This window comes from Trichosurus vulpecula, chromosome 1 (genome assembly GCF_011100635.1).
Source record: "Trichosurus vulpecula isolate mTriVul1 chromosome 1, mTriVul1.pri, whole genome shotgun sequence".
Classification (NCBI taxonomy): domain Eukaryota; kingdom Metazoa; phylum Chordata; class Mammalia; order Diprotodontia; family Phalangeridae; genus Trichosurus; species Trichosurus vulpecula.
The window spans coordinates 65,223,626-65,237,166 of NC_050573.1; the positions used below are offsets into that span (position 1 = coordinate 65,223,626).

Genomic DNA, 13,541 nt, shown 5'->3' on the forward strand with positions numbered 1-13,541 from the left:
TCATCAAAACAGTCTGATACTGGCTAAGAGATAGAATGGTGGATCCGTGGAATAAATACACAATAATAAGTGACCATAGTTATCTAGTATTTGATAAACATAAAGATTCAAGTTTCTGGTACATTAATTCAAAAACTACTGGGAAAATTAGAAAGCAGTTTGGCAGAAACTAGGTATAGACCAACATCTCACACAGTATACCAAGATAAGATCAGAATGGGTACAAGATTTAGACATAAAGGGTAATATCAGCAAATTAGGGAAGCATGAAATACTTTACCTCTCACATGCATCTGTGGATAAGGGAAGCATTTATGACCAAATAAGAGATAGTATTACAGGATGTAAAATGGATAATTTTGATTACAATAAGTTAAAAGTTTTGCACAAACGAAATGCAACCAAGATTAAAGGGCGGGGGGGGGGAGATTTATAGCAAGTGTCTTTGATAAAGGCCTCACTTTTCAAATATATAGAGAACCCAGTCAAATTTATAAAACTACAAGTCATTCCGCAATTGGTAAATGGTCAAATGATACAAAGAAACACTTTGCAGATGAAGAAATCAAAGCTATGCATAGTCATATAAAAATGCTCTAAATCACTATTGATTAGGGAAATGCTAATTAAAACAACCCTGAGGTACCGTCCCTCACCTATCAGATTGGCTAATATGACAGAAAAGGAAAATGACTGATGTTGGAGGGGATTTGGAAAATTTAAGACTCTAATGCACTGTTCATGGTATTATGAACTGATCCAACCATTTTGGAGAGCAATTTGGGATTGTACCCAAAAGACTGTAAAACTGCATAGCCTTTGTTTGACACAGCAATACCACTCTTAGGTCTGTATCTCAAAGAGATCAAAGAAAAGGGAAAAGGACCAATTTGTACAAAAATATTTATAGCAGCTCTTTTTGTGGTGGTGAAATACTGGAAATTGTGGAGTGCCCATCAATTGGGAAAGGCTGAACAAGTTGTGGTATATGATTGTGATGGAATATTATTGTGATACAAAAAATGACAACCAGGATGCTTTCAGAAAAACTTGGAAAGACCTACATGACCTGATACAAAGTGAAATAAGCAGAACCAGGAGATAATTGTACTCAGTTACAGCAATATTGTACTGTGAATGACTTAGCTAATTTCAGTAATAAAATGATCCAAGATGATTCTGAAGGACTTATGACAAAAAAAGCTCTCTGTCTCCAGGGGAAAAACTGATGGAATCTGATCACAAATCAAAGCATACTTTTGAAAAAAAAATTCTTTTTGGTTTTTTGTTTTGCCTCTCTATTCTTTTACTATATGACTAATGTGGAAATGTTTTCCATGACTGCACATATGTAATCTGTGTCTTAATTGCTTGCCATCTCAATAAGGGGTTCATGGAAGGGAAAGAATTTGGAGCTCAAATTTTTTAAAAATGAAATTTAAACATTGTTTTTACATGTTATTTGAAAAAAATGTAAAAATTTCACATTACAAAAGAGGTTTTGAGGTGATAAGGTCACATCTACACTTAGGAAAAATCACTTTGGAGGCTGGGTAGAGGGTAAATGGAATCGAGAGAGTTGAGCCAGGGAGACTAATTAGGCTATTGCTATAGTCCATTTGAGAGGTGATGAGGCCCTAAAGATTGTAGACATATGAGTGGAAAGAAAAGATGTATGTTTGTGATGATGTGAAAATATAAACAATATTTGGCAATGGATTGGATTTGGGGTGAATATGCATGAATAGTGGAAGATGATGCTGAGGTGGTGATTATCAGTGATTTGGAGGACGGTGGTATCCTTAACAGTATTAGGGAAGTTCTAAGGAGGGAGAATTTGGGGAGAAAGATAATGCATTCTGTTTTGAACATGTTGAATTTGAAATGTCTAGTGAACATCCATCTTGAGATTCCCATGCTGTTTGAGGTGCATTATTTTATCTCAGGATGGAGGCTAGTCTTGGACCTGTAGATCTGTAAATGGTCTTCACAGAGATGATAATTGAACTCATAGGAGCTTATGAAATCACCAAATGAGTTAATATAGATCAAGGATTCATACCCTGGGGTACATAAATTTTTTGGTAACTACCTTTTAATATAGTTGCTTTCCTTTGTACTTCTTTATATTTTATACATTTAAAAATGTTATTGACAAAAAGTCCATAGGCTTCATCAGACTGCCAAAGCAGTGTATCAAAAAAAAACGGTGAACTCCTGATATAGAGGGAAAAAAAAAGGGATACAGGATGTAGTTTTAGAGCATGCCTTTGATTAGTGGGTGTGTTCTGAATGAGAATCCAACAAAGGAGACTGAGAAGAGTCTGACTGATGAAAATCAGGAGAGAGCAGTGTGATCAAAACCTATGAAAGAGAGACAGTCTAGAAGGAAGCAGCGTCAAATGCAGAGAAGCCAAGGAGGATCAAAATTGAGACAAAGCCATTAGACATAGCATTTAAGAGATGATTGGTAACTGGGCAGTTTCAGTTAAACAATGAGATCAGAAGCATGACTTTTGAGGGTTTAGACTGGTGGGAGGAGAAAGAGTGATAGCAGCATGTGCAGAATTCTTTCTCGGGCAGTTTAGCCATAAAAGGGATGAAGATGGTAACAGCCATCAGGGATGGGCTGATTAAAGAAAGGTATTTTTGAGGATGGGAAAAACACAGGCTTGTTTGTAAGCAACAGAAAAAAAAAATCACAGATAAGAGTAACTCAGGATGGAGAATTGTAGAAATCAAGGGCACATTTAGAAGTTTTTGCCTTGGCAAGGGAATAGTGGAGAGACGTCTGAGTGAGTGAGATGAGAAGCAGCTTTGGGCAAGTTGTCAGTTTTCTCCGTGATGTATGAGATAAATTCCTTAGCTTAAAGGTTATCAGGTGGGGATACTGTGAGAGGCTTGAGAAAGACTAGAAGCTGTGGAGCAATTGCTGCAGAAAGTAGGATAGAAAATAAACAAGAGAGGATTAGAATATTTTACTTGCAGAAATTAGGGCCTAGTTAAAATTAGATAACAGAATTTTAGTGGGTTTAGTCAGTAGTTTCTTTTAGCCCTTCAGTAGTATGCAAATAAGAACAAAAGAGGCAGATAGCAGAAATAATCCAGAGTTGGTTTGCAAGGCATTTGAGGATGGAAGACAGTGCAAAGTTCAGTTGTTTCACCAAGAGGTCAAGATAGAAAACAAAAGAGAGTATGGACAGTGCAGCAGTGTTGGTCTGGGAAAGAACTATGGTACAAGGAATGGAGATCATGACGAACATGTGAACAGGATTAAGGATTGTAAACAATAGGTGAAGATGGAGTGATAAAAGCATGATCAGATAAGGGAATTTCAAAGTTCATGAGCATAAAAATGGAACATTTGTGGGTGATAACAAGGTCAAGGGTATGACCATCTCTACCTGTGAGTGGAAGAATACATCATGGGAATGGAGTACATCACGATTTTTGAGGGGTTATCAATTTGCATATTAAATTCTCCCAAGTATAAGGCAAGGAGACCGGGGGAAGAGAAAGACTGCAAACCAGACACCTAAATCATTGAAGAACAAAGGAGAATGTTCTGAGGGCTTCTATGTACAACCTTGAGGTTCTGAATTGCATGATAAATTTGGATAGTGTTAACTTCAAGTGAGGAGAAGTTGATTAATCAGAAGGGGGTTGTGCTGGGGGAGTGGGCAGAAATAATGGTAGGGAACAGGGAGTAGTTTAGCTCTCCCACCACTGTCTGATTTGGGGGATATGAAAGAAAAGAAATGAAAGGGCAAGTAGGGAAATGCTATCATTAGGAGGTGCTGTGTCCAAGTGAGAGTCAGAAGATGAAAGAAGAAAGACATTTAAGATGAAAGTCTGTTCTTGGAGCAGGAGTTTCAGAGGGCAAAATGAAAGGGACATGCAAATCTGGAGTGGGTTGGGTGTAGTTCAGGGATTTGGGAGTCAAGGAGCAACCAGTTGAGCATGGGGATTAAGGTTTGTATATTGAGAGCCCTAGGTTCTGGATCCCTCAAGTGGTGTGTGAATATAAGGGATTGGAAGTAAGTATACCATTTAAAAGAATTTATACTCCGCATCAGGGGTTGGAGAGAAGTTCATTGAAGGAGGCATGAGATTACATTGTTCAAAGCCCTTGCTTTGACCTCTTAGCAACCAGAGGTGTTCTATGTAGACCCCGTGTGGCATGTCCAAGCGCATAGAGCAGGCCTGCACAACTTGTGGCTGCCAGAGGATTTCCTCTACATACAAAGGATGTTTTCTTCTACATTTTTCCATAGGCCGCCTGAAATCCTGTGGCTTGCCACAAGCAGCCTGAGGGCTGCAAGTTTTGCAAGCTTTGACATAGAGGTAAAGAAACCCAGACAGGAGATCAGAGTACCTTGTTTGTCCTAGTTAAGGTCATTTGGGGAGGTGAGGAGAGATGGAAGAGGTGTTGTCTACAAGAGCTGAATAAGGTCCTGGCCCAGAGCATCACTAAATCAGGTGGTGACCTCCTCTGTTTTTGGCTCAGAAGGCAAGAGAAACTTACTGGGATGTTGGGCTTCTGGGCCGTAAGTGTATGTTTGCATGTGCAGGCAGGCACTAGACTGAGCTTTGACTCAGGGCGTTATAGGAAGTTTCCAGGAGTAGTGCTAGGCAGTTTCGCCCCCTTGGCACATAATTTTTGTCCACTCTGCCTCCCTAACATCTTTCACATCTGTCTCCTTCCTATTTACATCACAACCATCCTAGTTTAGGCCCACATCACTTCTCAAATGGGCTGTTGCAATAATGGCCTCTTAGTTTCTCTCCCTGCCTTCAATCTCTCTCCTCTGCAATTCTTCTTCCACACAGCTGCCTGTGTTTGTTTTTGCTTTGTTTGATAACATGATTGTTACAGTTCCTGTTTCCTTGGATTCATTTGATTCATAGTAAACTTTTCCCCAGGTCTTAGGTTTCTTAAAAGCAGCAGATTTGGGGACTTTGTTTTATTACCCAGTCTATCACTTTTATTTTTTTGGATTGTTTAATCCATTTACGCTTAAAATTATGAGAGTTCTATATTTTTCCTCCATTTGTTTCTAAAAAATTTTTTTTAGATTAGGATTTTTTCCCCTTTATATAAACATAGTACAATGTCTCTTCAGTTATTTTAATTCCAATCTATTTTAAAGCAACTCTTTTCCTACTGGCTTTCTTCCTCTTACCCTCAAGTTTCCTTATCCTACCTTCAGCTTCTTTTGTTTTTAAATTTAATTTTCTGTGCCTTTTACTAAAAAGGATTTCTTTCCTTCATTCTGTTTATTATTTCTCTCCCCTGTCTATTCCAGACTTATTCTTTGATTCATGGCCGTTACACTTATTTAATTCTTCCTTAGTATCTGTACTCCTCATAGAATTAAAATTAAAGTTCTTAAGGTAGCTGTTTTGGGTTCCTTCTAAACAGTTTCTGTATTATTGCCTTGCAGATGTTGTCCCTAGCCCTTTTTTCTTTTGTGCCTCACTCTTAGAAATAACTATCATTCTTCAATTCTACCCCCACCCCCCAGCACTGAAACAAGATTTCTGCGCTTCTTTCTCCCTCTTCTATCCCTCCCTATGCCTCCTCCCCCATTCTTTTTAGACTTACTTCCTGAGAGGCTATAGGAGTTTTTCCCTCATTGTTAGCCTTTGAGTACAAGACATATTCCTCTTTATCTTCCTCCTCCCCCCACCCTTGTATATGTCCTCCCATTCTGTAATTTACTTCCACAAAAAAACCAAAACAAAACAAAAACACCATTGATTGATTTATTTGTATGTGGGATCTTGTGAGATTTAGTTCATGATGTTTCAGGTCTCTTTCTCCACCAACACTTCTTTGGACTTCTGCTTTCATCCTTATGTGCATTTTGAAAAAAAAATCTAATCTTAATGATCTTTTATAATGTCGTTGGTTGCTGTATTTGTTTACTCTTGTATTTCTGTGTTTGAGAAGCAAAATATTTCTTCAGGTTTGGTTTTCTGAGTAGGAATGTTTTGAATTCCTCTTTAGTAAACATTCCTCTTTTTTTTTCATTAATGGTTAGATTCATACTTGAAGTATAGATGACCTTGTTTTGCATCTTGACCTCCTTTGATCTTTGAAATATATTTCATTCCCTCTTGCTGTTTTTGGTAGGTGCGCAATAATCATATGTTATTTGAATTTCTTTTCCTTTGTATTTGAAGGTCTTTTTTTGAAGGTCACTTGTTGAATTTGTTAGCAGGATTGTTAAATTTAACTACTACATGTCTTGGAGTTTTAGTATATGGTTTTTTCCCCCTCTTGGAAACAATCTGGATTCCTTCAATTGACGCTACGTTTTCTTTTTTCAGAAGTTTCTCTGGGAACTAGACCTTAAAGCTCTCAGCCTTTCTTGGTCTCTGCCTTAAATGATTTCTGGGGCTGCAGAACTGGGCCCAGCTGGATGTTGGGCTATTTTCCCTCTATCTTGTTGGAGTGCCACACAACCAATCACACATATCCTGCCCTAGTTTCTTCTGTTCTTCGGTTCTGACTGAGCTCTTTTGTGGCACAAGAGCATTGTCATGCTGCTGTCAGGGCCTGAGCAGTCTTCTGCTCTTTGGGTTTCTGTTGCCTTGGAGGGGGGTGGTGTGTAGAGTTGATTATTCTTGCAAACCCTGAGGATGACTTGTGTGGCCTTGCTGCTAGAAGCATGGTGGGTTGTAGGGAGGGGTGTTGAGTGAGCATAGTAGTGGCTATCAAAGAGTCTTTTTCGCTATTAGTTCATTTAATTGTTACCTCATTTGGTTTCTTGGTGTCCTAGTCTTTGGAGACAGCTGGATTTGCTTTATCTGTTGCACACAATTTCTATTTTGGAGAGGTTTGAGAGATCATGAGGCCTGGAAAAAATGTCTAGTCCTCCATCTTGTTGGTGGTGTGATCTAGAAGTCTTCTTCCGTCTTTATTTTCTGAACATTCATGTATGTATGTGGTACTTTACTCTATATAACATAAGTTTTTTGAGGTTATTGGCTGCTGTTTCCATTTTGTCTTTGTGTCCTACGTACCTGGTATAATGCTTAACATGTACCAGCTACTCAGTGCTTGATTGATACATATAAAATAAGGTGTAACCACTATGGAAAATGATGGCCAGGGACACATTGTATTCTGGGGAGTAGAGGGGAAATCCATGTTTTCTTGAGTGCCAGAAGATGGAAGGAGCACAAGAGAGATACGTCTAAGATGAAGTTTAAGTATTGAAAGAAGATTCCAGAGATTGAAGTGGAGGGCCTCTGTAGGATGCTCATTTGAGGGTGTGCCAGGGTAGAGTGAAGGTCTTCTAAGAAAAGGAGAGACCTGGTCATGTTGATGGGTAGTGAGGAAGGTAGCTAGTAGAAGACTGAAGAGGAAATAACAAGAAGGAATGATTGGCATAGGCTTTCTTAGAGAGTACAATAGATTGTTGGCCTTGGCTAGATAAAACTTCCTTTTTCTTGGAGGCTAGAGCAAAGGAGTAGAGAGGATGGCTGCTGGTGAAGAGTGTTTAGGACATACTGAGTAGAGAGGCTGAGGTCTTAATTTTCTCAGTAAGTGATAAGCTTTTTCTCTTATGAAGAGGAGAGATAGCTGGTGTTTGGGGGCTGAAGTGGAGGTTTGGATTGGAGTAAGTGTGATAGGGAAGAATAGAAGAATCCTTGTCCAGCCGAGTTGAAAAATGACTTGATTTTGTGATGGATCTATTTAAAAAAATTGCAGTGACTTTCTCCACTAGTATTCAGTAGCACCAGAGTTGAAATAAGCAACTTGCTTATGCCAGAGGATGAATAGATTGTCAGAATCCTTTTTAAATCTTCACAATGTTTGCAATGTGATGTTTTTTATCCCATTTACTGGAAGTGAGAAACTAAGGTAAAGAAGTGTTACTATTGAAATCAGTATCACAACCCATCAACAAAAGTGGGGATTAGAAGTCAGTTTCCTCTTCTTGCTCTTTACCGAGATCATTCTGTTGTTTATGCATCCAAACTGAAAAAATTATCCGAGTTAGATGCTGTGGGTGTAGCAAAATGAAGGAAGACACTGTCTGTAGTCTCAAGCAGCTTCAGTTGCTATGTAAAAGTGTGCTGGTATTATAACTAGTAGAGGTGTTCAGTGTTCATAATGTGCTAGTTTATCCCCTGAAAACTAGCCAAGGATCTTCATAGGTTCTTCATCTCCTCATGTAGTCCTAATACATACAGCACTATAGGAAGAAAACTCAATTGTTGGCAGACTTCTGTGCTTAATATTTCTTTATTCTCTTTTAGGATTCAGTTTGCTTGTTCTATATGCAAGTTCCGTAGTTTTAATGATGAAGAAATCCATAAGCACCTACAGAGCAAGTTCCATAAAGATACACTGCGTTTTATTGGTACTAAGCTACCTGACAAGACAGTGGAGTTCTTACAGGTGAGGTATAACATAAGGCAGAGGATCTTCTAACAATTGTTGATGCAAAAAGTTGCTTTAGCTAATGTTTATCTTCATTTTATAAATACCAAAGGGAAGCAGAGAGAAGAGATGAATTCTTTTATTAAATCTCAGATCTTTTCCAAATAGCCCAAATGATCTGAAGGAACAAAGCCTGCCTATCTTTGATACTGCTATTAAGACACTTTTTTAGGGAACCATCAGTGCACGTCCTCTGTATCTTTGTTCATTTACAAATGTGATTGTGAAAAAGGGTCCATAGGCTTCACCAGGCTGCTGTACATAGAGAAGGTGAAAAGCCCTTGATTGAAGTCGCTTGGGGGTATAAATTTGCCTTGTCCCCTTTATGTTGTCCTTCAACCTTTCTAGGAATACATTGTGAATAGGAATAAGAAAATAGAGAAGCGTCGCCAGGAGCTGGCTGAGAAGGAAAGTGTGAAGCAGAAACCAGACCCTTTCAAAGGTGAGTTGAGAGGCTGTAGTGAAAGGGGATCTAGAAGATCCACATGTACATCATAGCATCTAGCATGCTCAGAAATTTTCTGTCGGCCTCAACGCAAATGCAGTGAGAGTAGAAGGCTGAAAAGTGAGCCATGAACTCTGATTATTTATAGTTAGTATATTTAGCAGAAGGAAAACATACACACAGACAACTAGGAAGAGAATTTATTTTCCAAAGATCTTTTCAGAATTTATAATTTGGACAAAAGGAGAAACCAAGGGAGCACATATTTGATTTTACGCATGAAACAATTTTAACAAATGCTCTTTAGTTAGATGATATCAGGATGCTTAAAGAGAAAGCTGGGTGGGGGTTGAAGGGGTTACAAATTTTATGTGGCCATAGAACCCTATAAATGAACAACTCCAATCACATGGGCAGTGATTAAACATCCCTCATTTGGATCTACAGGAATTGGCCAGGAACACTTTTTTAAGAGGATTGAAGCGGCACATTGTATGGCTTGTGACATGTTAATTCCTGCCCAGCACCATCTTCTTCAGAGGCACCTTTATTCTGCTGATCACAATCACAATCGCCGTGTAAGTGCTCCCTGCCCGATTCTGAAATCAGCTATTATGGTGTAGAAGGTAGAAAATTGATGACCGTCTTGATCCTTGTGGTATTCTGTCATTACCAAAACATCTTGTGGTCATTTTGAGGGATTGTGTTGGAAAGGAGCTTTTATTTTTCTAAGGTTAAAATTAACCCTGTCATTTGAGGTTAGGCATTTTATTGAGGTTTGGTTGAAATTTGTGAGATTGAGGATTTTCTTCGTTTTGTAAAGTTAAAGAGATTCCTTACCATCTTCCACAAATATGTTATATGTAACCTGACTTTTAAGTTGCTAAGATATGTATATCTGAAAGCATTATGCTGTATGTTCTTCGAAGGCTGGGGATATTTAGTTTTTGTCCCTGTATTTGCAGCACCCAAGATGGTACCTTGCAGAGGTGACCTTGGACAGTGCAGATTCCTAACAAATCTAACTTCCATATCTTGATGATTGCCTATATCAATAAATACTCATAGTTCTGTAATGCTTTTAATATGTAAAAAGCCTCGCTCTTTCTCCTTTTTCCCCACCCCCATTTAAAACAAGAAAAACGCGAATATCAAAGGCTAAGCAACTTACCTGAGGATGCATATAGCCAAGTTGTATTTGAACCCAGATCTTCTGACTATGAGGCCAGTGCTCTTATCACCATGCCCTTCTGAATCAAAATAAGCTGTACTACTGCTTCCTTCTTTACAAGAATGATTCTTTTTTGTTTGTTTTTAGATGATAGCTAACATTAGTTAGTGCTTACTATATGCCTGGGACTGTGCTAAGCACTTTTACTCAGAACAACCCTGGGAAGTAAGTGTTTGGGGGATAATAATTATTCCTGTCAGACAAATGAGGAAACTGAGGCAGGCAAAGGTGAGGTGGCTTGCTCTCAGGGTCACACTTAAGTGTATAATGCTTGATTTTAACTCAGGTCTTCCTGATCCCAACCCAGTGCTATATCCACTGTGCGGTCTAGCTACCTCTAGACAGGACTTGTGATGTTATTCTGATGTTGATTTTCCAGTCAGGAGACTGTCCCTGTAAGCGCAGATCAGCACCTCTGTAGCCTTAATCTTTCACAGCAGGCCTGTCATCTGTTTCCTCTCCCTCAGTGTAAGTTTTCCAAAAGTAATCTATGTTTGCCTTCCTCTGTAGCTTGCTGCTGAACAATTCAAGAAGACAAGCCTACATGTGGCTAAGAGTGTCTTGAACAACAGACATATAGTGAAAATGCTTGAAAAATACCTCAAGGTTTGTGGTGGGGCCAGGGGAAGACATGTCAGTGGGTAAGCAGAACCTGTTGGAAAAAGAACAGGATTGTCCATTACATAGGCATATCCGCAATGCAATATTTGGCAATTATTGGATTTTCTAGAAAGATGTGTATGTCTATGTTTTAGATATGCACAAGTTTAGTAAGATGTGACTTCACCCAGATCTTAGGGATACTCTGAGAGAACTTAACTTTTTGTATATATCTATAGCTTAAAATTATAAAAAATAATTTAAAGTTATACAGTACTTTAAATTGATAGCCTATTTACTTATGAACAGAAAATTTCTACTACAATAAAGACTAACATAATACTCTCATATATCTAGAAAGTATATCCATGAAAATGTGTTAAGTCTTCTATATTCCATTCACAGTGCTTTTTAAGGTAATCCTTTTTAAAATTCTCAAACTACTCTGGGTAGATGGCTTATCCAAAGTAGCTCAGTGTTTCACTTAGTTAAGTTCCCGTTAATTTTGGAATTCAGAAGATGCAGACTCTGAGAGAGGTTGCTTGTGGAAAGGAGATCAAGGAGCACACTGTTTGTCATTAAAATGCCAGTCTTGCTGAATAACATACACTGGGAAATTTTCATTAGAGCCTTTTTAATGAAGTCCTGGATTAGCCCAGTTTGAGAAATTAAGACTTTTAAGAACATGTTATCTGATGGTCTTTGTTTCTGTGTTTTTTCAGTTATTAAAGTATGGACTCATTTCTTGTCAATAATTCTTACAGTCCTCAGTATACAGAAGCATTTCTGTGTATGCCTTCAGATATGCAGAAATACTGACTCAAGTCAGGTTCACATTTGAGCCTTCAATTAATTTAAATATATTTTAAAATAATTAAGTAGAAAGTTAAAGATTAACTTCATGTTCTAGTCCTAAATTTGAGTGGAAACACAGAAAGAAAAAAATATTTTTTTCCTGCTATATTTTGAGTACAAAGGCCCCTAACCCTATTTATTATAGTCCATAATGTCCTGGCCTTTGTTTTCAAATGCAATATTAAAGATAAGTAGATGATATAAATCCATCCATGAAACTGTTAGGTATAGGTTCTTGTAATTTTTTCCTAAGGTCATTTATTTATTTTACAATGTTTTTGTAGAGAGTTACATCTCTCATGAGAGATGGTTCTGATTTTTTTTTTTTATTTTTTTTTTTTTGGTAAAGAATTGATGTATATTTACAAAATTGTTATTGGAAAAGATTGTTCTTTTCCCTAAATTTAACTCAGGTGCTTTAGCGATATGATCTTGCGTGGACTATTTGTTGTTCTAGTTCATATGTTTTAAAAGGTAAAATGATAAGTTTTTCTAACTAGATCCAACAGCTTAGGCCCTATCATGATTATTTTGAAGGTCTAGATTTCTGGCTGTTCTTTGTGTTCTCCTTTCTATGACAGGTCACTGATGATGTTTCTATTCATTCACCAAGGGTGAAGATCCCTTCACGGATGAAATAGTGGATCCTGATGTTGAAGGAGATGAAGACAAAGAGGAGACTGCTAAAGAGGTCGTTACAGCAGTGTTAGCAGAGGTCATTGCTGCGGCAGTCAGGGCAGTCGATGGAGAAGAAGCAATACCACCACAAGAAAACAGTGAAGTGAGGACCAAAGGACAAAGCACTATTGATACTGGTGAGGCTAGAAACGGTGATATTTCCAGCCAGCCACTGGAAGAAGAAATAGTAAGCAAACCAACATGTGAGAATGGGAATCCATGTGTAGGAAACAGCAGAGAGCTGGACCCAGAGGGGAACAGCATGGGAACTGTCAGTGCTCACGAAAAAGAAGCCAACGTAGAAAACTTTGGTGCAGAATCAGAAGACGAGATTGTGGTAGAATAAGTTTTGGGTTTTTTTTTTCCTGTGAAGGTGATTTATTGGGCACTATTATAGAATCCTTGGATGTTTTTTCTTTGGATGCAACACTCAAGTATGTTGCTGGAAGACATTATGGGGTTTCAGAGAAGTGACCCATCAGGGCTACTTCAGTGGTGTATTCTGTAGATTTGCTTAGTTATGCTATGCTTTCTACATCCTTTTGTTTTGGGTTGAAGATTGAACAAAGTTGTACATTTCTTAAGAAATAATAAAACTATAGTTTTCCTTTTGACCTCCAATGGAAAAGCATCATTTAAAAATAAAACTTGATAATTTCATCACTAAATACAGCCTCTGAACTGTTCATTTCTTTTTTACAAAATAGTCTTTTTCACTAGTACTTATTATCTCCCCCATTGCCCTTCCTCCGCATTGAATGAGAAAAAAAGAAGAACCTCAGAACAAATATGCATAGTCCAAGGCAAAACAAATCCCCACATGGGCCATTTCCAAAAATACGTGTATGTCTCTGCACTTTAAGTCCATCATTTCTCTGGTAGGAAATCCATGGCATGTTTCATCTTCAGTCCTCTGGACTGGGGGTTTATCACTGCGTTGCTTACAGTTCTAAAGTCTTTCAAAGTTTTTTTTTCCCCCATGTTATTTTCAAGGTATAAATTGTTCTATTTTTGTTTCCTTCACTCTGCATCCTAGAACTCATCGTTTCTTATGGCATAACAATATTCCATTACATTCATATACCATAATTTATTTGGCCATTCCCAACAGGTGGACACCTCCCTTAGTTTCATTTCTGGCTACTCTGAAAAGAACTGCTAGAAATATTTTGGTACAAATGGATCACTTTCATTTTTCTTTGCACTTTTTGTGGATTTACTTTTATTTTCTTTTTGAATCAGCTGGTTGTTTTTTTTTGTTTTGTTTTGTTTTTAGT

At 38.0% G+C, this 13,541-nt stretch overlaps 1 protein-coding gene across 2 annotated transcripts in view; it reads left to right on the forward strand.

Moving 5' to 3' along the window:
• AKAP8 (A-kinase anchoring protein 8) overlaps nucleotides 1-12,932 on the forward strand; it is a 58,678-nt gene extending 45,746 nt beyond the window's left edge. Inside the window, exons 10-14 of one of the 2 annotated variants that reach the window (XM_036739017.1) lie at nucleotides 8,272-8,413; nucleotides 8,804-8,897; nucleotides 9,348-9,478; nucleotides 10,642-10,737; nucleotides 12,200-12,932. In XM_036739017.1, coding sequence (XP_036594912.1) covers nucleotides 8,272-8,413; nucleotides 8,804-8,897; nucleotides 9,348-9,478; nucleotides 10,642-10,737; nucleotides 12,200-12,610 — 874 coding nt within the window. In that variant the 3' untranslated portion in view covers nucleotides 12,611-12,932. The remainder of the gene's footprint in view (nucleotides 1-8,271; nucleotides 8,414-8,803; nucleotides 8,898-9,347; nucleotides 9,479-10,641; nucleotides 10,738-12,199) is intronic. The other variant, XM_036739025.1, reaches the window with a different exon arrangement.
• Nucleotides 12,933-13,541: the final 609 nt, after the last annotated feature.